Source organism: Thunnus thynnus, chromosome 3 (assembly GCF_963924715.1).
Source record: "Thunnus thynnus chromosome 3, fThuThy2.1, whole genome shotgun sequence".
In the NCBI taxonomy this organism is placed as follows: Eukaryota; Metazoa; Chordata; class Actinopteri; order Scombriformes; family Scombridae; genus Thunnus; species Thunnus thynnus.
In genome coordinates, this window is record NC_089519.1 from 22,876,082 (window position 1) to 22,902,522 (window position 26,441).

At 39.2% G+C, this 26,441-nt stretch overlaps 2 protein-coding genes across 5 annotated transcripts in view; both read left to right on the top strand.

Moving 5' to 3' along the window:
* Positions 1-1,049, top strand: part of gstcd (glutathione S-transferase, C-terminal domain containing) — a 47,731-nt gene extending 46,682 nt beyond the window's left edge. The window contains exon 12 of the mRNA XM_067584816.1: positions 674-1,049. Within this exon, the coding sequence (XP_067440917.1) occupies positions 674-864 (191 nt within the window). The 3' untranslated portion in view covers positions 865-1,049. The remainder of the gene's footprint in view (positions 1-673) is intronic.
* A 4,482-nt stretch (positions 1,050-5,531) lies between these two features.
* The window catches only part of npnta (nephronectin a), a 50,576-nt gene continuing 29,666 nt past the window's right edge, over positions 5,532-26,441 (top strand). Inside the window, exons 1-3 of one of the 4 annotated variants that reach the window (XM_067584819.1) lie at positions 5,532-5,961; positions 17,052-17,152; positions 23,102-23,152. In XM_067584819.1, the coding sequence (XP_067440920.1) occupies positions 5,891-5,961; positions 17,052-17,152; positions 23,102-23,152 (223 nt within the window). In that variant the 5' untranslated portion in view covers positions 5,532-5,890. The remainder of the gene's footprint in view (positions 5,962-17,051; positions 17,153-23,101; positions 23,153-26,441) is intronic. The other 3 variants (XM_067584821.1, XM_067584820.1, XM_067584822.1) reach the window with 3 other exon arrangements.

Sequence of the window (26,441 nt, forward strand, 5' to 3'; positions counted from 1 at the left end):
GCAGCATACTACTGGACCCATCAGCCTAATATTTTTTGTGCACATTTATGTCTGTATGCTCAAGGACCTTTCGTGGTTGCGGTGATTCATAATTTTTGAAAAACCTATTTTATAATGCCATTCCTTATGAGCCCATCGTAAAGCTTAGACTTTCATCTTTTCAGCAGTCCTCACCATTTTACATTGTATATTATGACATAGCAAAAGGCATTTCATGCAATCAGCTTGGCTAAAAACAAGGCTTACCTGATCTGTTGTTGTTAGGCTCAAAATCTGACCTCCATAGAATAGTTTGGTCTTATCTTGAACCGGATCATCTGCAGATTAATTCCATACCCGACATGTTATGATCCACTAAAGTTAGGCACAATACAAGATGAATAAAACCCTGTTTCTGTTATCTTCGCCGCCATCTTGACTGCACAGACGTCTGATCTGCACTCTACTGAGTGCACTCTTCGAGCTTTAAATATCCATTTTGCATCAGCCTTAAATAGTCTAATATTTCAATATTCAGTGTTGATTGAACTCTAAAATAGGTGTCTCTCTTATTTTATTCCTCCCTGTAAGTACAATCAGGTAAAATTTGGAAGAGATTATTTAGTAAATGCTTGATAATGTCTCTTTTTGTGGATGATATAATGTTATCATTTTTCTTTGTGTGTCACACCAGGTAAGCAGTGTATGGGCCTGGTAGACTTGGACCGCTCATGGGCAGCAGAGACACATGGGTACTCAGTGCGGGTGATGACCATGGAGCCTGAGAGTTGCTCACCAAAGAACAACATGCTGGTGGGAAGGTCGCCACAGAAGAGTGGACTGGATGAGGGTGCTAGCCATGTGGAAGCACTGGCGCATAATTAGAACCGCAAGCACCAGTGTACAGCACAGCATCTTCAGTGTCCCCAGAGTCTGATAAAGTACCCAGCATCTGTGGCACCTGGCTTTGCCATGACAGTGCTGAGAATGCAACTGTTTTTTATCCACCGGCAACATTGTCTTTTTATTTATTTTTTACCTCTGAAAATAAAAGAGATGTTTGCTTTTTATTTCTGGACTATCACAAGTCATCTTCTAAGATCTCTTTCAGACTGAAAGTTTAAGTTTTTTTTTATTAATTACACATGTGGAAGAGTGCTCTCTGAGAAATACTCCACTCCTCATTCAGATACTCTCAATTATTAGGCGCCAAGTTGTATAAGAAGAGCTCAAGTCTCTCGCCAGCCTCTCACTATTTTATGTTTGTATATTTACCTAAACTGGGTGATCAAGCTGTCAGCATAAACAGAAGCAGCAGGAATTACACACCCACATTGTGAATTAAGTACATATTCTTCCACATGCTGTTTTTGCAAATAGTCTGTATATGGCCCTCTGTGATAGAACCCCACAGTGAGCTCCCTCAGCTGCCAGGTATTAACAGAAAAAAGAAAAATTCAACACTAAGTAGTCATCTGCACTTAAAGATGAGATGGGGAATTATCTACCTCTCCTCTGTATATAGAGAGGGAGAAACTGGATTTAAACTCATATCACATCAGGTAAAATACAGCATTTGTCATGGTTCTACAGAGAAACTGATTATTCCTCATAAAGAATGAATGTGAATATGGTATACAACCCGTAATACATTCAGCAGCAATGAATATTTTATGATACTGGCAAAAAGGTCAGTGTGCTTGATTAGATGCGCGGTGTACAGAGCCTAGTAGCTGAAAATCACACAATTCGCTCCCTATTTCCATTCTGTATACTGTAGACACACTGTCTACCCCTTAAGCTTTCATTCTCACAGGTGACACTGGTCATCTGTTTATCTGAAAAATCCTGGGTTGTCACCTTTTGACAATGTATTGCAGCTGCTTGAGAAATCTGGGGAGGTAGCCGGAGAGCCAGTTTTCCAGCTCACACTGGAGGGAATAGACGAGAGAGGTGGAGGCTTTTCCAGCATCGAGCTCATCTGAATTCAGTCAGCAGAGTCAATCTATCCTGAGGTGAATGGCCAAAGACACAGCTCCTTCCAAGGACTGGAATTATTTCAGAAGGAGACGTCTGACTCCCTGTTCATGCTTGCGGCTCTTCACAAGTGCACATTACAGAAATGCATATAGGCACAAAGGAGAGGTGGCAGTACTTAAAGATTGCATGAGAGAAAGAATATTGAGGCGTGAAGTGGGTCGACTCAACCCAAACACCCAGGGCTGGAGGGTGACAAAATTCTTTGTTTAGACTGAATAGGTGAGAAATCTGAGGCTTTTTTTTTCAATGTGCAGCTGTTTTTGGTAATTCTTAGCTTGATTCAGGAGGCCTTTCTAGCACTACAGCATATCATGTCATGACACACTGGGCTGAATGCATTTTTTTATTGTGTAAATCTCAATTCAAAGGGTGCACAACATCAGCTGAATTCATAACAAATGAATTTATGCATTTTTGGACCAAAATGAAGCTGTAACTGAACAAAATTTCAGTGCATTATTTATTGTCTTACCATTTAAACAGTGAGTAGCCTTTATAAATCAGCAGAAAAAGGAATAGTTGACATTTTGGGAAATACACTTAGTTGCTTTCTTGCCAAAAGTTACTGTGTACAAAAGTTATATATAACTGTGGTGTAAAGACTGGGAAAAGACAAAAGGTGACAAAATCTGCCTTCCAAAGCTCACTAATTAACATGCTACATTTTATTTCTTTAATTTGTACAAAAACCAAAGTGTAAAAATGACAAGTTGTGGTTTTAATGGCGTTTATTTGCTGCACTATTTATCGGCCTGCATAATGACTTCCTGCCAGGCAACTAGCAGTGACTCCAGGACGTCACTCTCGTATAGCCCGACCAATATTGGATTTTTGAGGCTGATACAGATATTGATATTTGAGAGTTTTAAGCAATCTGATAATTATACATCGGTTGGTATTCATTTTCTTTACACAACCCATAATATAAACAATTTTGTTATTTTTGTAACAGTTGTGACCACGAAATGTACTGGGCAGGATGTTGTGACTACTCTCTGGTGGAAAAACTATAGAATGGTGACACTGTCTCAAACATACAGTATCTTTGTTACTTCTGTAGTTCAATTTCTTGTCATTAATCATATGACATATAAGCCGATACGATACATCTGTACTGAGCTAATAGCCTGGCCGATTTATCAGTGGTTTTCTGCTATTTCCAGTCTTTATGCTAAGCTAAGCTAACTGTCTCCTGGCTGTAGTTTCACACTTCCAGACTGATGTGAGAGTGACATCGATCTTCTCATCTAACTGTCAGCAAGAAAGCGAATAAACATGTTCCCCAAAACCTTGAACTATTAACATTAAATCTTGACTTAAGACTTGAATGTGAAATAATTTCCACTAAGTTGCTCTCTACACCATCAGTGGAGGTTTTCAAAAGTGTCTCGAAAGTGCATAATTTGTTGTAGCAGAAAAACACTACCAGGAAATAATGGAGCTTTCATTGTTTTATTGACTTCAGTTATTACTTGTAATTAAAATTTAACTAATTTTGGTGTTTCAGACAACAGTTTTTCCATTTCATTACACTGGCAGTGTTTATAGCCATTTGTCTGCAACAGTTCACTGGGGTCCCTCCCCTGTTGGTATGAATTTTCCCTTTTGACAAACAGTGACCTTGTTTATGTGTTCTACATTACTATAGCAGGCACTGAAGTAAAGTACAAGCCCTAACAAAATGGGTACAAGAGACCTCGGTGTTGCCCTTGCCGTTATCTTAAATAGCATGCTTCCTGCTTTATGACTTCTCATGCATTACCACTAATAAAACGTAGGTCATTTCATATATATATATATTTTTTTTTTCCAACAAGGAATTCATAGCATAATTATAGGAGTTCAGAATAACAACACATTACTATGCACACATTTCCTCTTTAGTCCCAGCTGCTGTTATTTTGCACAATATTTTGTAATCTATGATGCTTTTCATCTTCTTGACACATCTGTCGTCACATTTATGCAACCCTACACCAGTTTTTTTTATGTTTATTGCCTACTTGTTTCTGCAGTAGCATAGTCTGTGTTGCTCAAAATGTAACATAATGGCTCATTTTCCCCTAAGGGTTCATTAAAGGGTGAGTCCACCCAAATCCGCCAAATACATACAATATTTTCTCAGTTACTCCACATAATTTATGGGAAGACATGCTGCTGTTCAATTTTTCAAATGTAATTTTTCAGTGCTGTGAAATGAACAAAATAAATTCACCTCCACTGTATTGGGTTTGGCTACAGAAATCTCAGAGACATGAAGATTTCTCAAACCTTGAATAAATAAAATAGCACTCAGAATAAGTGAGATAAAATGAGTATTTTGGTTTAGTCGACCCTTTTAAAGTTTCATTTGATCAGTCACAATATACCAATATAGTTGGTAACGAGGCATGATTTGGCTAATTTGCATTCCCCAACTCCAGTGTAATAAATCAGAATGGAATCACATTTATAGAGTCCAGTCATGAAAGGAATGTGATTAATTGTGTAATTATATATAACCGGCATTTCTCCAATCACTTGCTTCTAGAGATGTCAAACCTCTGTGGCACCGCATAGATTTATTATCAAATGGGTGACAGGGCGTAACAGGCGAACAGTGCCATGTATCAAGAGAGTGCAGAGACTTTGAACAACCAGCAGTAGTCATATTAAACCTTCATCGCATTCATCTCCTGCTCCATTACTGAAAGTGATGGTGTTTGGTTACCCAGTCATTTATTTCTTTTTTTTTTCTTTCTTCTCGTTGAGTCCGTGCTGGAGAAAAAAAATTTATTGGCTGACTTGGATTCTTGTAGCAGAAGGCTGTCACATCAGAAAATGAGGCCCCCAGACAGAAAGACTAGAATATGACACTAGACTTTGAATATGAAGTGCTGCTCATGAGTCAGGCAGAAGATAATCGCGCTAATAGAATCAGACAATGAATAATAAAGACCCAGCAGTTGCATATAGGGTGCATCAAGTTTGCAAAAAGTAGGTTGTAGAAGGTTTGATGAGAAAATTGCATTCAAGAAAAAGTACCTGATGGCGCCTCTCTTAGAGCAATAGACAAAATATCTGAAACAAAAGCAAAGTCTGTGGCTGGAATCTTTTGTTTCAAAAATATTTCAATCAAAACACTTGTGTTTTTATTTACAATAATGACAGGTCCAACAAAAGCCTTTCTATTTATTTAAGCCCTCCTGAATCTGTGTCAAACCTGTTATTTGGCATTTTTGCTGCTTATCTTTGTGTCCTCTCCAAATTCATCCCCAGTAATTTTCACTGCATTGTTTTAACTGAGTGAGCAACATCTACCTGGGTGGGCGATGCACCTGCGTGCCTCAGCAGGCTATGCAATTAATTAAGGCATTTCTAAAGCATGCGCAGCACGGCGCTGCATCTGGAGCTTCCTAGTAGCTGTGCGTTACATTAAAAGTCCCACAAGTCCTGCTGGTTGGATATCCGCGATGTTTTTGGCCGCTTTTTAATGAAAAGGGGGGGGGGGAGCTGTTGGAGTGGGTGCTGCTGGTTGGAGAGCCCGCTGACTGAACTTGTGAGGAGAGAGAGAGAGAGGGAGCTGTGCGCTCTCTTCCCGGCAGAGTGCGTCCCGCACCACACACACACACACACACACACACACACACACACATACACATACATACACACATCGGAGCTACTCTACTTCCAAGCAGCGGACTGGTTTCTCTCACGCACCTCCTGAATATCTCACATGAGCAGTCTGAAGGACGCCAGCAGACCTTTCTTACCTGTGCACCTCCAGCGTGCGTCAAAGCAACTCTGCTGTTTCTTCATCTAATTGTTTCCTCCGCGGTTTCCTGCCCGGTGCTTTTGGATTACGGAGAATAACAAGCAAACTCTCGAGATCATGGAATTATGGATAAAGTTGATGTTGTTGTACAGCTGCTGCTTCGGAGCAAGTGCAGACTTTGACGGCAGGTAAGGGCACATATTGCTCGCATGATCCGCATTCTTGAAATAAACTATCACTTCATTTTGAAGCTGCAATTATTCGAGTGTTAGTTTAATCCATCTTGTGTGAAACTGCTCCTTCGGTTCAGCACCGCACTTTGCCGGGCTGGCTGCAAACTGAAGCATTATGTCAAGATCTCCAAACTGTGAAGCTCATTTTAGATATGACTGAAAACATGTTGCTCCTATGAAATTACAACCTTTTTTCAGACTATTAGTCTAACTTTTATTGTAATTTAAAAAATACTTATTGTTTTTTGCATCTCAACACACGAGGCAGTGTTTACATGAGCTAAAATCACACCAAGCGGTTCTTGTCTTGTGCAGATATCAGGCTGATTATAAAGCGATTTGACAGCACATTGCCCGGTGTTTCATGTTCAAACACGAATCTGTGGGAAGACAGAGGTGTGGAGACGTGCTAGACCCCGAAGAATGCACGTGTCCGAGATTTCGATCAGCCTATAGGTGCATTTGAGTTGAACATGATGGATGATGGCTGGGTTCTTTTTTTTTTTTTACTGGCATGCATAATAAAACTAGGCTGTAATTTAGGTCTTACTCTGACCTTTTACTTTGAAGCAATTACATAAAAATGGGGAAAAAGTAATGTCATCAGTATTGGTAAAATGCTCATTTGTTTCTTGGCTAGGACAATTTGTTAAGAATGCCTTTACAGTTTAAAGAGGTAAGTGAAATCAAAACTGTCTTTCGTGTGTCAGTTGGACTGTAATCCATCCAAACAGTGAGAGAGTTACACAGAATCCTACTGCCAAATTTCCTACATCTCCAACAAAAGAAAGCAGCATTGTACTTTATTTTTCCTCATGTATCTCTGTCAGACAGGCTGAGCCCCCAAAGCAGAATCCCCTCTCATGTTTCACGTTTTCAAATGAATGAAAAACTTTTGAAGATTATTGGAGGTAATTGTTATTGAAATAGTGTGCTTGAATTTCAAAAAGCCCTTTCAGACCGACATTGCCATTCCACCTGCTTGTTGATAGACTTTGACATCTGCAGGTATATAGCCTTTTTTGTCCTCCTCAGCTCTTTCAATTCAGTTTTTCTGCTGTGTTCAAAAGTATTTCAAAAGAAGCAATTTGGATATCAGAGGTTGCAGCAAGGAGTGAAAGACTGTGTGTGCAAGACAGAGAATGAAGGAGAGAGTGTTTTTAGTTGAGCATTTGCCAGCACATATATTATTACTGATGACAGTTTTTTTCTTAATCACCATGGCTAATGTCTGTGTCACAAGCCGTGGTCTGATGAGATGTGTAGGGCTTTAACTTTTATTTCACGCATTGCCTTTGTGTAATGATCATTTACTTCAACCTATAGCAGCAGCATATTGTACATTATTAACATCACTGCTGATGGAGTGGCTTGTCACCATGGTCATAATTTGCCAATTTTTATGGGTATAAACTTGCCCGGGCCTGAGTCTCTGTTTCAATATTAATTCATTGAGAGAATATCCCCTGAGACCGAGCACAAGCAAAAAAGCCATTTATTGTCTCCCTCGCTTATTGCCTTTTAGAAAGCGTTCCTAACAGGCTTATCCATCTAGTCCTGAAGGGTCCTTCACGGGCATCATTGGCAAGATCATTTTGTTCTCCCATAGCAGCACATAATATGCTTACCTGCAAATCTCTGGCAAAAAACCTTGCACTGTTTGTTGCCACTTTTTATTCCAACCAAGGACTCAACAACAGCCGATTTCCTGTCATGTACAGAAGACTTTGCCAAAACTAAAAGCAACACATAGAGGATATTCTTCCCTAGTGATGTCACTGAATTGTTATATCCAACGCAGCCAAGCAGCACATACCAGACCTCCTCGGTAATAATCCAAAGCTGTGAACTACTGCCAGGTTATGTTGGGGTTGTAATATCAGACCCTCATTTGGGCTTTCAGGGGTTGAGAATGAGTGCGAAAACACTGTCAAAATTACATTTATGGATAGCTTTATAATCAGTATGACTTTTTGAAAGTTAAAAGTAATTTATATTGTTTTCTCAACATTCAGAGAGAATGTACCAACATCTTTATTACAAATCATAGAAAACATTTTAAATGTAAACCAGACATAAGATTTCTGAGAGTGAACATTAAGTCAGACTCCGCGACTGCCTTTTGAGAAAGATGTGTTCCTTTACTTGACCTAGCAGAAGAACACACAGTATATCAATAAAGTGACAAGTTCAGGTTGCAGGAAAATGCAGCAGTATCTCAGTTTATACATAGCATTTCTCCCTGGTATTTGTTGTCATAGTTATCAAGCAAACTGCATAGTCGGAGTGAGTCTCACAGGGAATAAGCGGATATCAATTGAGAAATGGATTTAAAGTGCCGTATTAACAATTGAACCTACTGTATGTCTTAAGTCATGTTCTGTGAAATATTGTGTGTAATTAGAGTATACTGGCATGGACATCAACATGTCATTATGTCATCTTTACAAAGAAAGATTGAGAGAGAATAGAAATAGTTGTAGCAAGGTCAGGTCCTAATTGTTGTCTGTCGGCAGACAGACAACAGACTGCTGCGCAACACAGTGTGAGAGCAGACTGTGATGCAATCCAGTGAATTCTAAAGCCATTTAGTAAATTCTACCTTTGCGAAACTTACAGTGTTGTTAACTGTGTCAGACAGGTGTTGATTTTGTGGCACTTTGTAGTTTCTGGGACCACAGAGTCACTGCCCATCTTCCCCACCTGTTCAGACTACACCTAGACACTCCATGTTAGGGCTTATCAACTTCTCATTTCCTTTAAAACACACACACACACACACACACAAAGCAAAACATTGAACATGCTTTTATCTGTTTATTTGGAAGGGTTGCACTTCGTTATAAGTCAGTTTTGACAAAAGTGTCTGCCAAATGACTGTGAAGTAATGTAAAAATGCAATATATTGCATTGCATTATATTGTAAGATTTTGCTCTTACATATACTTATGAATGAGGTGGACAGCTTTCAATATGATTCATTCCAGTACAACACCACCTCAATGTACAGCCTGAAAAGTGGCGTAGAATTGAGTTAACACACAAATTCTTATATTAGAGGAATCAGCAAAACATTTTTAGAAGTGTTTTTTGCTGAGCTATTATGTTGCATTGCATTACATCATACAGGTGTTTGTATTTTTCTGGCCAATCAGTGAATATCCTCCACTACAGTGTGTCGTATTCCTCCTTAAAAGCATTTGCATTTAATAGGCCAGCTGATTCCTCACTTTAAATCTTTCCCTCAGGTATTTGTCAATATCCTACATCGTGCTATGTGTTAATTCAGATTCAGATTCAGACAACTTAAATGATCCCAAGAAGGGCAATTCATTTGCAGCTTACCCAGTCCATATACACCACTCCAAAACTTACAGGCAAGGTATATGTCAGATGCAACAGATCAACAAATCAAGAAAACAATGAGCAGCAGTAAGTAAAATAAAGCATTTTGTTATCGTTCATATAAATAACCAAGTTTAAAAGAATGTATCAGTCATTTAAAATGACTATTACTGTTGGCATTTAGTTAAGTAGCCTGATAGCGGAAGGAATGAAGAACTTACAGTAGCGGCTTGTTCTCCTAAGGGGCACATTATAACGCCGGACTGAGGGCATTACAGTGAATTCACTGGACAGAACACGGTCACACTGGCCGATAATTCCTTTTGCTTTCTGGGCCACCTGTTTCTCCCAGAGGGAGCACAAGTCTCATTGCTCTTTGCAATGATCTTGCAATGATCTTGGAGCAGACCTTCGCAATACCATTTAGGCTATTCTTGTCCTTCACAGACAACCCATTAAACTAGCAAATAAATGAGAAAGTGAGAAGACTTTCAATGAATAACTGATAAAAATTACATAAAAAAGTATCACAGACACGAAAAGGATTGAGCTTCTGTATTAAGTGGATTCTTTCCACGTTCGACAACCGACTCTGTGTTTACCTCGAACTTGAGTTGAGAGTCGAACACTGTCCCTAGATACTTATAAGTATCAACAATTTGAACATCGTTTCCATGTATAATGTTAACATTTTGTTTGTCATAATTCGGCATGAAATCAATAATGAATTCCTTAGTTTTTGATATGTTAAGGTCAAGGAAGTTATCATTGCACCGTTTAACAAAGGCAGGTAGGGCACAACCATGATCTGACTCTGAGCCCTGAAGAAGAGACAATAGGGTGGTGTCATCACAGAATTTCATAGCTGCCCTCTTGAGAAGTCCTGCAGCTGTCTGTATACATAATAAAAAGCAGAGGGGACAGGATTCAACCCTAAGTGAGCTGGTGTTTGAGACCTTGTTGTTGGACATTCACTAAGACCTGCTGGATTCTGTCTGTTAGAAAATCTAAAAGCAAATCAAAAGCTGATGAGGTAATTTAAAAGAAGAAGCATGTCAGTCAATCAAAATATGAGCCTGCATCTTGTTAAAAGCCAAAGAGAAATCAGCGAATAAATGTCTCACATGAGATTTGGGTTTCTAAAGGTTTTCATACACTCTATTGAGAATGAAGAGTTTTGCATCCTCCTCACCTTTACCAGCTTGATAAGCAAACTGCAAGGGGTCTCATTTGCCATCAGTGAGGGGGACCATATTTTTTATAAACTTCTCAAAGTTTTTCATGACAATGGATTTCAGCGCAACAGGTCTAAACCTGTCATTTAGTTCCTTAGGATTATTTTGATTTTGGGATGGGTATTAGAGTGGATGTTTTCCAGATTGTAGGTATCTGGCCAAGTTCAGCACACATCTGGAAGAGTTTAGTGATGACCTCACTAAGCTGTTGAGCACAATAGCTCAAAGTGCACCCACAGATGGCATCAGGACCAGCAGTCTTCCGTATGTTCACCCACTTAAATAGGGCTGTGACACATTCCTGCAATATTACAATATCATTCTGAGGTACAAGAGACCCTCTAAGGATGGAAACATTTTCAGAGAACTCAGACCTTTCAAAGTGAGAGAAAAATAAGTTGAAAGTGTTCAGCGAATCAGAATCTTCCACCCCATTTACATAGATGGATTGTTTAGTCTCATTTGCACATTGATTAATAGAGGCCATTGTTTTAATCTCTTGCTAGGCTGCTCTAAAATAGCCACTGCTATATTGCATTTCTGTCTTTTCCCTATACTTCATTTTAGCTTTCCTTATTTCATTACGCACTTCACTGGAGACAACTTTTTTCTCCAGAGGATCGTCAATATAATATGTCTGTTTCTTTTTATTAATAACTGATTGAAGTTCTTTTGTTACCCAAGGCTTGTTATTTGGATGAGTACCAACCTTTTTAGTTAGGATGACTTAGTCAACACAGAAAATAATATATGTGTACAGTCAAAGCATGCTTGAAGAGAGGAGACACTGTCCTCTGACCAACTCCTCACTGTTCTCTTCACACACTCAAGGCACCTGAAGGAGGGTTTGTACATAGGCATAAGATACACACTTCTGTGATAGAAGGTATCAAAGGAAGGCATGTGCAAAGATTTGTCAGCACCGCCGATTGAACCATAACAAACATCGATTATAGAGTTCTTTTGTGTGGTGGCACAGATCACATACTGTTCATACGTCCTCAAAGTCTTATTTAGTTGACATTGATTAAAATCGCCAAGGATAACTTTAGGGGCATCCAAGCAGATTGAGTCTAGCCTATGCATTATGTTAGCTATCAGCTGTGCAGCTGCGGATGCATTGACTCGTGGATTTATAACATCTGTGAAAAAACAGCTGTTGGAATTTGTGTGGCAAGTAGTAAGGGTTGAGTGAGATTGTCAGCAGTTTGATGTCTGGGGAACATATCCTGTCCCAGATTACAGTACCTCTGGTTGACACAAGAAGCACACGCCCCCTCCACATCGCTTGTTGGTAATTGTCAGTGACTGGTCCAATCGGAATGGGCTACCAAACCCACTTACTGACAGGTCCTCGCCCTGGTGTGATTCGCTGAGTCATGTTTCAGTAAAAGCAAGACAGGTTTCCTTCACTTGGCGTTTGAATTTGGCACACACTTCCAGCTCATCTAACTTGTTGCAGATAGACTGCACGTTAGAGAGGACTGTTGGTAGTGCAGGAAGCTTGCGGTGATCACTGAGACCCATACTCTTAAGTCTATGGTGTATTTCACCCCTTCTCCCTCTTTTCCGACGATTAGTCTTTTATCCGATCTGCAAAGCTCTGTTGGAATGCTCACTGGCACAACACCATTTGTTGAAGACTGTAGGGATAGGAGAAGCTCGTGACTGAGGTTGAGTCTCCCGGGGATAACGCCATGATATCCACCCACATCATGTCTGATCTCCTAGCAGGTGTAAAAGATATCACGCATAAAAGTGCGAAAAACTCCACAAATGTCCCCATAGTCCATATCATTTGATATTTGACATATAACTTCATACACATGAGATTTTGCACGTAGGATGGATGTTAAAAACAATTAATCAGGGCGGGTAGGCTACTCGAGTCGCACACTGTGAAGAGCCTCAGAAGTGTGATGTGAATGTCTTGGCAGCCCGCGTGCAGATCTGGCAGCGTGTGCAGCCGAGTTGGTTCATTAAGATACCAGACACCTGATGACTCTACAAGCTCATGCCTTCCAACTGAGCTCGGCAGGTTCCAGCAAGTCTATCGCCCAAGATACTACAAACGCAGCAATCAACATATATGGCAATTTGTGAGAAAAATCCATTCAACAGTCACGCTTTCCATGCTTCAATATGGATTCATGATATGGATTCATGGATGATAGGACTACCTTCATGGTCCTCGTTACCAACTCTGTGAGCAATGGACTGACACTTCGCTTTCAGGCAGAGAACATCAGACAGCTCTGTATTAATGAGTAAAACAACCAGAGAAGAATGGTATTTCCATTGTGGATATGAACCTCTCAGATTCTGCTGGGAGTCTGGTAGTCCTGTACTTGAGAAGAGGTGTTACATGGCGTGCGTGAAGGTTAATAATTATCTGCTTGAGTTCCTTTAACAATTTAGGATCATTATTCAGAGCCTCGGGATAATAAATACAGGTATTATGCTCACATCCATTTGATATGCCGGCTCTCCATTTAGTAAGATATCACTGGGTACAAGATGTATTAGAAAAAAATGCTCTTCTCTTCTGGGCAGTGTCATTGTAGCTCCCATTGTTGATAATTGTAATTTTCCAGGCATAAATGTTCTAAGAGATGATAAATATGTATTTGATGTTGCTGCAGTCTTGATGTGATGAAATAGTGAGCTGATGAACTGTATTAAACCCTCAGTTTCAAGTTCAGAGTGCATTGCAATGCACAACTGCCGTGTGCTAAACTCAGCATGAAGAGGACTGAGAGAAGCAGTGAGAACATGAAAGGTGATTCCATATTCATTCTGTGCATGTGTTTATATATGAGCGTGTAGGAGAAAACATTAGAGGAAAATATTTGATTCAGTGATCCAGGACCTGTGGCATCTCATGAGGTTCCTGTCCACTTATCACTCCCACTGGGCCAAACAGACCTCACAGACACCTCTCGCCTACCATTCACTGGAATTCTGTAGGAGTTAAAACTCCTTTGCTCACAGTCTTCATAACATCATGTGCTCAGAGTCATAATATCATGCCCTTCTGATCTTGCCATGTTGATAAAACTTGCAATATAATATATTAAAGTCCCCCAAACAAAAAAAATATCAGCTCTACTCTATCACATTATTCATCTCCTGCTACTGGGAAACTTCCGGAGATTCATCATTGCTTTTTCTTGATCATATTATTTTATTTAATCAAAGCCACATAAGCAGAGGTGTAAATAATAAAATTAATGACGGCTGAATTACATTTAACTGCTTTGGTTTCAGGGTCCTGCTATTGTGTATGCTGACTCACTGTCACGCTGTCATAGCTTACTTGAATACTTACTTGAACAGCCATCACTAATGTTAATAGTAATACCTGTGCTTCTCTTACTATGACAAGTCAAAAATGTCAGCTGTCAAAAGGACCTTTTTGACAGCAAGTTTCCATTTTGATTGACCTACATCAATAGAGATGGACAAAATAATGGGAATATTGAATGATGAAGTTAGATGATATTAATACCACTCTCACGTATGTACAGTAACTACAAAGATGGAGCGAGCTGAGCATAGAATTACAAGAGTAGCAGTTACAGAATTTGCTGAAGTTTTTAATCCTGACAAAAACAAAAAAAACATTACAAGATTGAACAATCAAGGAGCAACATTGGTACTTAACACCACAAAATTATTGCCTCAGAAATTACCACAAGGATGAGTAAGGATGACTAATACATCTGCTATTAATGGCTTGGTTGCCATTTCAAAAGAACTTTTATCCAAGGCCATTACATTACATTTAGTGACATGCCTTGGTGTGAAAAACTGGCTATTTTTACAGTGAGGTGGAGCTCTGGCACAAAACAAAATATCTCTTTAACCAAAGAAATCTTTTGTAAACGGTTTAATGTGTCAGTATATCTGCAGTGGCTTGCTACTGGGAGTTATTTGGTGCGATGATTTCTCTGTAATGATGTATAACTTCACAGGAATACAAGACCATTAGGCTACACAGGAGCAGGCACGCCCAAAGCACCATAAACTCTTCTCACATGATGCCTCCATATTTTAAGAGGATAATCACCGTATGCACACATATGAATAAATTCAGAGTGCTTTCAAGCCGATCAGGTTGACATCAGCTTCCAGTCACCACATCTAAATATCACTGAAATGTCACGGGATGTAAGATTTTCTTGAAGGTGTCCCTGTCCTCCAAAATGAAGTGAATTTTGCCAGAGGCAGAGATTTGTTTTGTTTTATGTACCAAGTTTACAGTACGGAGGAACAACAGGTGCCATGTTTGTGCATGTGTGTGGGTGCATGTCACTTGCAGAGATAGCAGCATCTAAACCTGGATGGCATCCAAATCTCTCCTCTCCTCTCCTCTCCTCTCCTCTCCTCTCCTCTCTTCTCCTCTCCTCTCCTCTCCTCTCCTCTCCTCTCCTCTCCTCTCCTCTCCTCTCTTCTCCTCTCCTCTCTTAAACTGTGTGTGCTTGGAGTTTCTCCCTGCCTGACTGCCTTCCTGCTTGCCAGGCAGCAGACAAACATTTTCCCTGGATCTGCCACTCTCACTTAGCATCCATCGTGTTTTTTTCCAATGAGGTGATTGGCAGCGGGGGCAAGCATTAGCATTTCCTCATCTTGGCATAGAGACACTAACAGGCAGGGATAGCGGCAAAGGATGTGCCCTGAATACTGAGCAACAGCTCCACTCTCTCATTGAGGCACAAAAGAAAGCATCTTTTGTGTTTAAGGAAGTATATCAAGAGAACTACTCCTTTGTTTTGTAACTAGATTACTGTGTTTCCAGCTCCTATGTGCAACTCAAAACCTGCATAAACAGTGTAGGTCATTCACTTTTCACATATTGGATTGATTCAATGATCTACAGAAAACTCTCATGTACTCAAAACCTCTCATATTAATGATGAAAGAGCAGTTTCAGTGCTTAAGGAGATGGATCATAATCTTCATTGCACTGTAGCAAAAATATACCCAACTTGGTCTTTCCTAGCTACTGATTCATTTATTATTTGCTAGATTTGAGGTAACATTTCAGAGCCAGCCTCTCAAAGTATGCAGCTTGGGTTTTCATCAGTATCCTTAAATGGACTCATTCCTTCGCCTTATTCTCTCCATAAATATGTGGTGAGCCTCGGTACAGATAAAAAGGTAATCCACAAGCACTGTCTGCCAAGAAGCTATTTCTTGCTCTGAGCAGAATAGAACATGGTGTAACAAAAACATCCGGCTGTAATTTCTCTTAGAGGAATTGCAGTACTTGGGGAAAAAAACCTATATCTGTATAAAAACTAATACCTTCCCGTTCTCTCTGAAGCAGAGATATTATCTTCCACTGTCATGAAATGGTGTGGTTTAAATATAATATACAGTGACACACACACTGACATGCATTTCTGTGATAAATGGAGATGGGGAGCATACTGTATTTTCAAGGGCACCTGGCTGTACATGGCTTTTAATCTGTTTCATAAGCCTTCTCAGGTTTGAGTGTCAGTGGTGCACTGATGCACACCAACACTTAAATACGAATCGGGGCTGGCAGGCTTTCAGCACAGGTCTCCAGTTTTACACCAGACACACCAACACGATCTGATGTGCTGTCAGTTTAATTTGTATGACGCAAAGATAATCTGCTATATTCATTTTCTGAAAAGTCAGCCTTCAACACCCTGAGAAAATCAAAAGCAGTGTCAGTTTTTTATTTTATCTCACAATGCATGCAATAAAAGTAAAGAAATAACCATTTTTGTTTAGAGTGGAAACAATTTGTTGATTAATTTATGAGTCTGTTGACAGAAAATTAATTGGCAACTATCCTGAGAATTCATTAATTGTTTTTCAAGCAAAAATAGCAAACATTACTTGTTTCCAGTTTTCTTACATGTGACTATTTGCTGCTTTTTCTGTCTTCTATGATAGTAAATTTAATATCTTTGCATTTAAAAGAAGAATAAAAGAAGTGATTAGAGGATATCACCTCATAGTGGGCATTTTACTATTTTCTGACAAGATAATAAATTGATTAATCGAGGGAATAATCTGCAGATTAATTGGTAATGGAAATTATTGTTAGTTGAAGGCTTAGTTTTATTAAGAAAAGCTGCTTGTACACATTGTTTGTTTTCCAGCCGGACATGACTTCTATCACACAATCAACATCTGCCTTTGAGGGAATATATTTAATGGTACGGTACTATCAAGACAACATACTATGAATTATCACTGGTGTCACTGAAAAGGTGCAATTTAAGTATTTTTCTTCCTGGACGTGCAACAGAATTTGTGAAAGCCTTTCATTCCTGCTCACTGTATACATGAAAACATCGACAGCAGGAACATGAAATAAATCACGTGAAGGCTTTGAAGCCTCCCTCTAAACAACATTGAAAAGACCCCTGCTTTTCATCAAGACATTTTAATTGGCTGTGAACTAATTATGTCATCCCCTCACAGGTGGCCACGGCAGATGGCCTCGTCCAATGGTCTGTGTCGATACGGGGCCAGAGTGGACTGCTGCTGGGGATGGACACGTCGATCCTGGGGTCACTGCCAGCGTGAGTGCCACCATGCCTGCAACTGCTGGTGGGGGCAAGCAGGGCTAACAAGGTTGCCAGGTTTCAAGCTGGGGTCAAAGATGCTATTAGACAGAGGAGACGATGTAACACTACCACAGTGACTAAAAGCTTGGGGGAAACACACACATGCACGTTATCACAGCAGAGACACATACAGCTAATGGAGCATCACACCTGGGACAATTTTTCAGTAAAGATTGATGGTACTGGCTGGTTGGACTGGAGGACTGCCTGACATTTATATTCACACTGCGGGTTGCCATAATGAGAGAGAGACTATAGCTGCAAGTGGGCACATTTAAGGGTAGATAGGAAATTGATTATAAATTACTACTGTGTGAAAACAAGCTAGCTAACAACTACCAGAACAAGAAATACAGGAATATTGCGTGAACATAATCCATGGTGTTGTCAGGTATACAGACCTCAACTCATTGGCATATTCAGCACCGTCACTTAAAGGATTCAGAGGATGTGTCCTGTCATTTCTTCGTTTAGTATCGCAGCATCACACTCCTGTATCAAATTGCCTCCATATGAAATATTCACATGTGACATGTTAACATATTTACGTTGTGTGAAGTTCCTCTGCTCTCCTCTAATACTACCCAGAGAAGTGTGAATATACTAACATGGGTTTCAAATCTGGCCAGTTGCCTCACAAATGTCAAATCCTCTGCATGGCTTGGTGCCTGTGATGGTATAGCTGTTGCTTTGCCATGGAGCTTTCATCAGGATGGGGTTATAACACAAATAGGTCTTTTCCACTGCAGGGAATTAGAAACCCACATCATAAAAGAATAGTTCAATATTTTGGGAAATATCCTTATTGAATTCCTTGCTGAGGTTTAGATGAGAAAATCGATACCACTCTGATACTGTATGCCTGTTGCAGCTGTTAAGCTATAGCCAGCAGCTGATTCGCTTAGCTTAGCATAAAGACTGCAAACAGGGGAACGGCTAATTTGGTGCAAAATCTGAGAGCAGTATCCATCTTCTCATCTCATTCTCAGCATGAAAGTGAGCATATTTCATTTATTTCCTACAATGTCGAAATATTGCTTTTACACGTAGCCATTGTAATGTGTTCTGGATTTGTTTTCACTGTTCTTTGCCCACTTTAGGAATGTGCTCCTGAAATTAAATGTTGACACTTACCAGGCAATGATACTAAATCCAAGTTCCAGGTACTCTTGTGGGATAGCTGGCAGGGCTGTGGATCATATTTGGTCAAGCCAACAAAACGTAACCACCATTTCACTACCGCAACCAGGATATCCAAAACTTTTCAAAATTAAAAAGTAATTGATACCACTTGTTGGACCAACAAGGCAAAGTCTGGAAATGTTGGAGATTTCAACTTTTTTTTGGAATTATTTTCCTTCATGTACAATGTTTCATCTCAAAATCACACCAAAATAAGAGAAAATCAATGTCAGGATTAATTTCTTCCATTGTTTTCTGCCCCACAACTGCACTCACATAGTGTGCAAAAGTGACGTCAGTCCTTTTTTTAATGGTATTTATCCAAAACATCTGGGTTTGTAAAACATAGTGGAAATACAAGTCAGAATCTAGCACCAAAGCCTTACAGAGTCTTAAAAGTTAAGATTATGAGACATTCCAGGTTACATCTCATTAAGTTTCTGTGGTGGAAAAGGCCTAAAAGGGTTCATAGTCCTGCATGTTGGTTATTAAAATATGTTTATTAATCCACTCATTTTGTGTTTTCCATCATTGAAACGACTATTTTTTTATTTATGTAATTGAAACTTGTACCATGCTACTGCTGACCTTTTGTTTAACTCATTGTATTTTAAGTATTTTCTTGTGGGAAATATGTCACACACTGCTTATTTTGGTCCAAAGATGCTGCTGCTTCTAAAGTAATGCTGGATTTGTTTAGTTTAGCAGTTCTTTTTCACGCCAATAAAATTCCACAGAAAAGTGGCTAAGTGCCATCTTTTCACTTAATGTTCGAGTGCACTGCAATATTTCTTATTTTGTTCAGGAGAATGCAAACAGTATTACTTAAGTTCATGGCCCCAGTGTTTTGTATTCCTTTTAGCTCAGCCAGATTAACCTAAGGTCTTTGCAAGACAAATCTGCTTTTTATCCACCTCTCGCATCATGTCTATTAGGAACAAAATATGATAATTTTATTCTTACATAAACACTTGGAGTCAGAAAAATAAGTTATGCTAATGTTTTATGGGACAGACCTAGAGTCGTAGCTTGAGGGGGGTTGATTTCACGGTTGAAAATTAAATGTTTTTTGTAATAGTTGGCCTGGTTCAGAAAACACCCACCTTTTCCCGAGGCCTTGACACTTAAACAACACAATCTGTGTTGGAATGATTTAGGTAAAAGCACCACTGTTTTACTCAGACAGCTCAATTGTATCATTTGATGGTGTTTGTTTGAACATGGGGCCAGACTCAACAGTGATCCTGGCAGGAGTCAGCCATCTCAATGCCCAATAGCTCCCAGTGCATCTGTACTGGGCTCCCTGCCTTACAGCTTCCCATGTCCAGACAATTCAAGGTGGAATAGATGTTTGTTTTGGACAAGGGAGAAAAGGAAGAAGATGACTTTATTATCACAGAAGCTTAGAATTGGGGACAAGATATGATTCATGTACTCATATTTTGCCCAGTTCAAAGCTAAAAAAAAGTTGACAAAGCACATGCTGTAGCCTAGTTACAGTTCCTGTAAACAATCATTGTTTTCCCTCTAGAAATCAAGCATGATAATACATCATACAGTAAGTGGCATTTCTTGAATAAGAAATTAAGCAGTCACATAACAAAAATACATTTTTGCATCAATTGATCAATCAGCCAAACAGCAGTGTGTGAGCATGTTTTCTTTGTTGTTCTGGAGTCCCACATGTTCCATGTCGAGCCAAAAATATCAGGAAATTTTGAGCTTAAACAGCCTATCAAGCTGGTACCTTTACTTGATCACCCTTTTTTTCCCAACAAAACTATTGTGCTGTGAGTTCGGTGAGTGCTTACCTTAATGCTTCCAAATGCTCCTGACTGGCTGCACAGCTCAAATCCATACACTTGAGACTACAATCAGTATTCCATCAAGTCAGTAAGTTGCTGATTTAAACCTTAAAGGAGGGGAGCGGAAGGTTTAGGAGAGTAAAGGAGTGTAATCACAGGTGTGTGCGTGTGTGTGCAAGTGCACCTTTGTCCACATGTGTGTGAGAGGATGCAGTCGCCACAGATTTCAAGTCTTGCTAAATTTGTGTGGTGATAGAAGAGATTAGATTGGAGCTATCAGATTGGGGCTTTCTCAGCCGCACAGCTCAGCGATCGGTTTGTGCAACTCCTCTCAAAGAATGAAGAATTTTATGGATCTGCAGCTTTGATTTTTTTAAAGCCCCCAGAAACGAAAGAGTGAGGGAGAGAGGAGTGTAAAAGCTAAAAGTTGGAGAAAGTAGAAATCCTGAGGTGTAAAAGAAATGGTTTAGAGGTAAGGAGTTAAAGATGATGAGTTGCTGGAGACGTCAAGAGACAGAGACAAGTGAGAAAATCAGGCAGATGGAGAAGGAGAGAGAGGAGTTTTAGATTTATAGTAAACTGAAGCTCCACTTATAAAGTACTGACAGGCCATCCGGCAGGCAGAGAAATACTTGACGCTACTTATTCTAACCAGCTGCCATCATGAACATTTTACTGCCACTGTGAGCATTTCAACTTTTGTTTAGCATTTGCATTTCTAAGTGCATTATCAGTGTAATACAGTTTACCGTAATCACACTAAAATACTTTTCATCTCACCCGCTCCTAATGAAAATGTCTGATCAACAAGTTGATCTCATTAGTCTTAATGTCCAAATAGTCCATTCAGTCAGCAAAAGCAGGAGCTTTGGTCACTTAATAGATTTGATGTCAGGCGATACAGAATCTTTGAAGTTGTTTGAGAGACAGACTTTAATTTGAAGCCAATTTCCTCCTTATTCGATGTTCTGAAGAGCAAAATTAATTGGGTTTTTCACAATAACAATCAAGAAGATGGATATGCAGTTTTTCACATAAGGAACCAACTAAAGAGCTCATGATTATACAGCTTAGCATCCATAGGATACGTTCATATTGGACAGTTCCGCAGCTACTGCAGATGAAAATTAGCTATAAGCTAACTCTGGTACCCCCAATCTGATGTCGGAAAGGCAGCAGGGGAGGAGGTTTCCGAAGCTATTTGACCCTTTTACAAGCAATGCTGATGGCGTGTACTGGCCCCTTAATGGTGTGGAGGTCAGGGTGGTAGATGGCTGTATAGCATATACTGTTTTTTTTTTTTCTCTTTACCTCAAACATGCAATAACGGATTTTGAAAACTGTGAATATAACACTGACATCACCTTGACAGTGGATCTGGCAAACCTCTTAGCAAACATTACATTAGGATTCATTTGGGGTTGTGTTTCTGGCTACCTGATGAATGTAAGTCCAATATTCATTTTCCTTTTAGCACTCCAACAACTCCAGAGGGAGATATCCAGGTCTTAAATGCTCAACTTTAATGCCATTTGGTGCTTGGAAGGTAGTGTAGAGTGGGATTTCAGAGCTTTTGTTTTTATTTATTTATTTTTTACTGAAAATAGCTGCCTGCTGTGGCCAAAAATTATGGTGATGAGAGCAGTGAGAGTGAACCAAAACAGCAATGAGAGTGAACCAAAACAGTAAGGTTGTGGACTGGAAAACCAAAACAAGCTGAGCTGAAAGATGCTAAAAGCAGAGATGAGTCATTTCCAGCAACACTTTTCACGTACAACATGTGATCCACTGTTAATATAAAAATATTGATTATGCCAGCTTTAACTAATACCTCAACAAAGTGTTTTAGTGTAGTTTTTTGTGTAGTTGTGATGCACAGAGGTTGTAGAAGGGAGTAATGTAGAATTGAAATGCAGAATGGTCCAATATCAACACATTTTCTGGGGATAGGGTTGTATTATAATAACTTGAGTCTCCCCACAATACTTTAAAATAGTTCTGGTAGAAAGTCATGCAGTCTTTTTCTCTGCATCGCCATTCATTGTAAAAGAACTGGGTTGAATATCACGACCATATTAAATAGATCACACATTATAATTTCCTCAGAGGTCCTGGTGGATTTTACAAATCCACTGAGACCGGGATTTAGTTTGATTGAGTGCAGTCTTTGTTTGGTGTGGACAGGATTAAGGCAGGACTCAAGAATTGGTTATTCGAGCTAACAAGTGAGCAATGAAAGCAGAAAAGTGATACCTCAGTTTAAGTAATTCACTTTATCGTGATTGTCTATGCAGTTTTCTTGTCTGCTCCACTTTCTTTCATGATCACTGAGCTGTAAAGGCCAGGCTAAAACTGTGTCTTTTCATCTGTACGAGTTAATAAGGTGCAAATAAAATGGAAGGCGTTTGCTCTTTACACAATTACACAATTCTGGCTTTAAAGGCACTTTGAAGCAGTGCTGATTTAAAAATCAAATGCCTAATTAAAAAATAGTCTGCTCACAGGAAGGTAGATACAGAATGTATTTTTACATTGAAGGAACGAGGGCAGTGATCGTATGTGACGATATGGTGATACTTTCATCTTTCAGTGCAGTGATGTCATTTTAAGAGTACTGTAATTTTACTGTTTCAAAGAAATATGCATTATTCACTCCAATTTAGATGTAGTTAACATTTTCAGAAGTAAGAGATCATTTTAATTAATGAAACTCAATTGCCAGTGGGAACATGTGTGACTCCAGAACTCAAAACTGTGTGTACGTGTGTGTGTGTGTGTGTGTGTGTGTGTTTGTGTCTGTGTCTGTGTGAATATTTGTGACCAAGCATTGCCCTCTAACATCATGTTTATTTATTTTTTTCTCTCAAAGACTAAAAAATGCCTGCAACCTTTGTTTGTTTGGCTATTTGTTTTGCAGCTCTCTACGCCTTAACTCACAGAGTAGTCGGGATAAGGTGCCAGCCCCAAGGTTAGCTCCACATGTTTCTTGAAATAATCTTGCTAGACGTATATTGCTGGGGGCACATCCTCTCAATCTGGCTCACTCACTTATTTATAGAGCCAAACCCACTCCACCCCTCCGACACCACTAACACCTCACGCGCCTTGGCAGCGGCCATCTTCTTCCCTCTGGCCTCAGATCTGTGCAAACAGCTTACACCCAGCACAGCTAATTTCACCTGAAGCCATGTCTAACAGGAATTATGCTGAAGTGCTTTAGTGTCTCATTAGGATTCAACTGCCCCTCCAGTCAACCCCTTGAAATACTAATGAAGCCCTTAAAGGTGAAATCCATAATGTTTTTTAATTAATATAACTGTATATATCCATCTGTATGGTGCAGAGGAAAAACTGGGTATTTGTTGCGGTTATTATGGATGCTCTGCATACTTTCCTGCTTAAAAATATTGATTGGGTAAGTCAGGTTGAGAATGTCAAACCCATCATACTTCACTTAAGTATACAGAATATTCATCAAAATATTATCTTGTCAATCAATGACATTCTCACTGCATACAAACTATAAGGAAGTAAAACAAATTTTGGATCCCAGACACTAGATGATCTAGCACCTTTGTTTTAGTTTGGACATTATGTAGGTTATCATTAGTCAACCTACATAATGTGTTATTAAATATGAATTACACTAAGTAATCAACAGAACAATTTTAATTATCGATTATTAGTCATTTCTCAAGCAAAAGTGCCAAATATTAGCAGGTTGTGGTTCTTCATTGTAAACTGAATAGTTTTGAGTTGACTATTGGTCTGACAAAATAAGTTTTTCTTTAAGATTTCACCTTAGTCTTTAGGCATTTTTCTCTTTTTTTTTGTTGCATTTTATAGATTAAACAGTTAATTGGTTAATCGAAAAAAGCAAATTAACTGATAATGACATAATCGTTAGAAGCAGCCCTAGGGTATTAATATGTTGAATGTGGAATGATGCAACTTGCAGTTAACCAATTCTTGATTCTCTCATCTTACTTTGATGAAGTAATGTGTGATACTAGTATAAAACTCTTGCACAACATCGGTATCAGTAAGAATAAGTGGTGCTTTCCTTTGTGTTTACCGTAAAATATTCATAAACAGTCAATAAATCAAAAGAATCTGCATCAGCACCGAACTTATGGTGTCCAGAGGAATGGCTGATGTAAACCAGAGTGAAAGTGTGTCATCACACGGCATGTTTTGATGGTGTTCATGGAATGAGGGTCATACATGCTATGTTTGGCCTTCCAGCTGGTACGGACATTTTTAGTCCTCCGTGTCCTCTGCTGTGGTTAATGAACACTGGCCGTTTCCCTGATCTCTCTGCCAAGCCTGAGACTTAAAAATACCCTCAGAGGCAAAGTCTGTTGATGGCTGCCTCTGATCCTGCTAATCAAATCCTCCTCCATGTAGGAGAATAACAAAAAGCACTTGACTGAGCTCTAACTAACAACATCAGGAGCTTCTTTCATTTTATTGTTGGCCAGACTGAGATCTAAAAAAAAACTCTACTACTTCCAGAAAAGTCTTTTTCTTTTCCTCCAATAAATTGTGCCATTTTTAATTTGTAATTGTGAACTTTGACTGCTCAGTGTGTTGACCCTGGCTTATATCACAGACCTGTCCAAGTGGGCTAACAATGCTTTCTTTCTGTTTGATTAAATAGCCTAATAAAGTGGAATGAGTCTGGAGATGTTATCTCCTCCAGTAAGAAGATTCATCTCATACCTTTGTGCCTTTGAATTCACTTTGAACAGTGTTATAGACTGAAACCTGAGGAGCTGCACTTGTTCCTTCTGGATGGCCCTAAACTGCACGCTCAATGTGTATGAAAGGACATTTCAGAGATTGTAACTCAATTCTGAATGTATTAATTTTGTATAGAGAGAGTATTATTCAACCCTTTCTTCTTCAGTTCTATTAGATGTCCCTAAGGCTGTGTTACAGCAGCTTTCACTTAATTTCCAGCATTTATAAAAATCATTGAGAAAAAGAGACACTCCTGAATATCTCTATTAATGCTGCACAATTCAGTGTTGAAATTTCCAATGCCATCAAGTATATCATCACATTTTGCAGGATTTCTCCAAGTCTCTCAAAATCAGTAACAGGTAAACAGTATGGTAGTGTGGGCTCATCCAAATATGTTTTGTACAATATTTGGCAAATATTGAAATGTATAATAGCAGTGGTAAGTATTTTTGACAAAACATTTAAATGGTGCAATGCATCTGTGCTGACTTTTATTGATAGATGACATAAAGGAATGCAGGAGATTTTGCTTGGCCTCACCATTCAGAAGCAGAGACATAAAGTGCTTAATGTTGGTGCTATTTAAACCACAAACTGAGGCCATGTTCAGACTGACATAACCCACTCTTTCAGTTCAAAGAGACCATGGCATTGGCACAGCAGGGGTTCCTTACATTGAGGGCTCATCTGGCAACCCAATGCAATTTTAACAGGCAATGTAAATGAGCGAATCAAATATGTGTCAATGCACATTCTTAATAGACTACTTTGTAAAGTAAAAGGCATGATTCTTCTATTTACCCGTCAAACATCAAGACAAGAAAAAAAAAAAGATCGTCACAATCATAATTTTCCAGAGTTATAAAAGTCTGTCTTACTGTATGCACATTTATTTGGCATGCAATGAGCCTTCAAAATCATGGATGTCTTATTTCATCTTCTCTCTAGCACAGCCCTTTTCATTTTTTTGATGCATTGCTATTTTCAATATGGCCCAACCTTCCACCACGTTTGAAGTCATTAAGAGAAACATGTTGAACCAACAATGTAACCTCTTCGAAGGTAACAATTAACTATACACTTGGGTGTAATATGTAAGGCATCACTGACACAACTATGTAGATAATCCTTATACTGAAGCTGTATCACCACAAATAGAATGTAGTACATACAGTACACTGTGACAGTGGATGCACAACATCACACCTTTGTAGATATGCAACAAACTGACTGGTGTGATAAGCACTCTCCACCAGAATCTCCTTCTCTTTCTCTCTCTTTCACACACACACATACACACACATACACACACATACACACACACACACACATATGCATATGTATGTACTGCTTCTTACACCACAGTGATAAATTAAGCCCTCTGATTGCACTGTATTATGACAGAATTAATGAAGCTTTTAATGAAAATTAGTAACACTTGGCTGAGGCCCCGTGTCATGCTTAGCAGCAAGCTGCAGTAAGCACAGTCAGATAAGCAGGGCAAGCCTCCA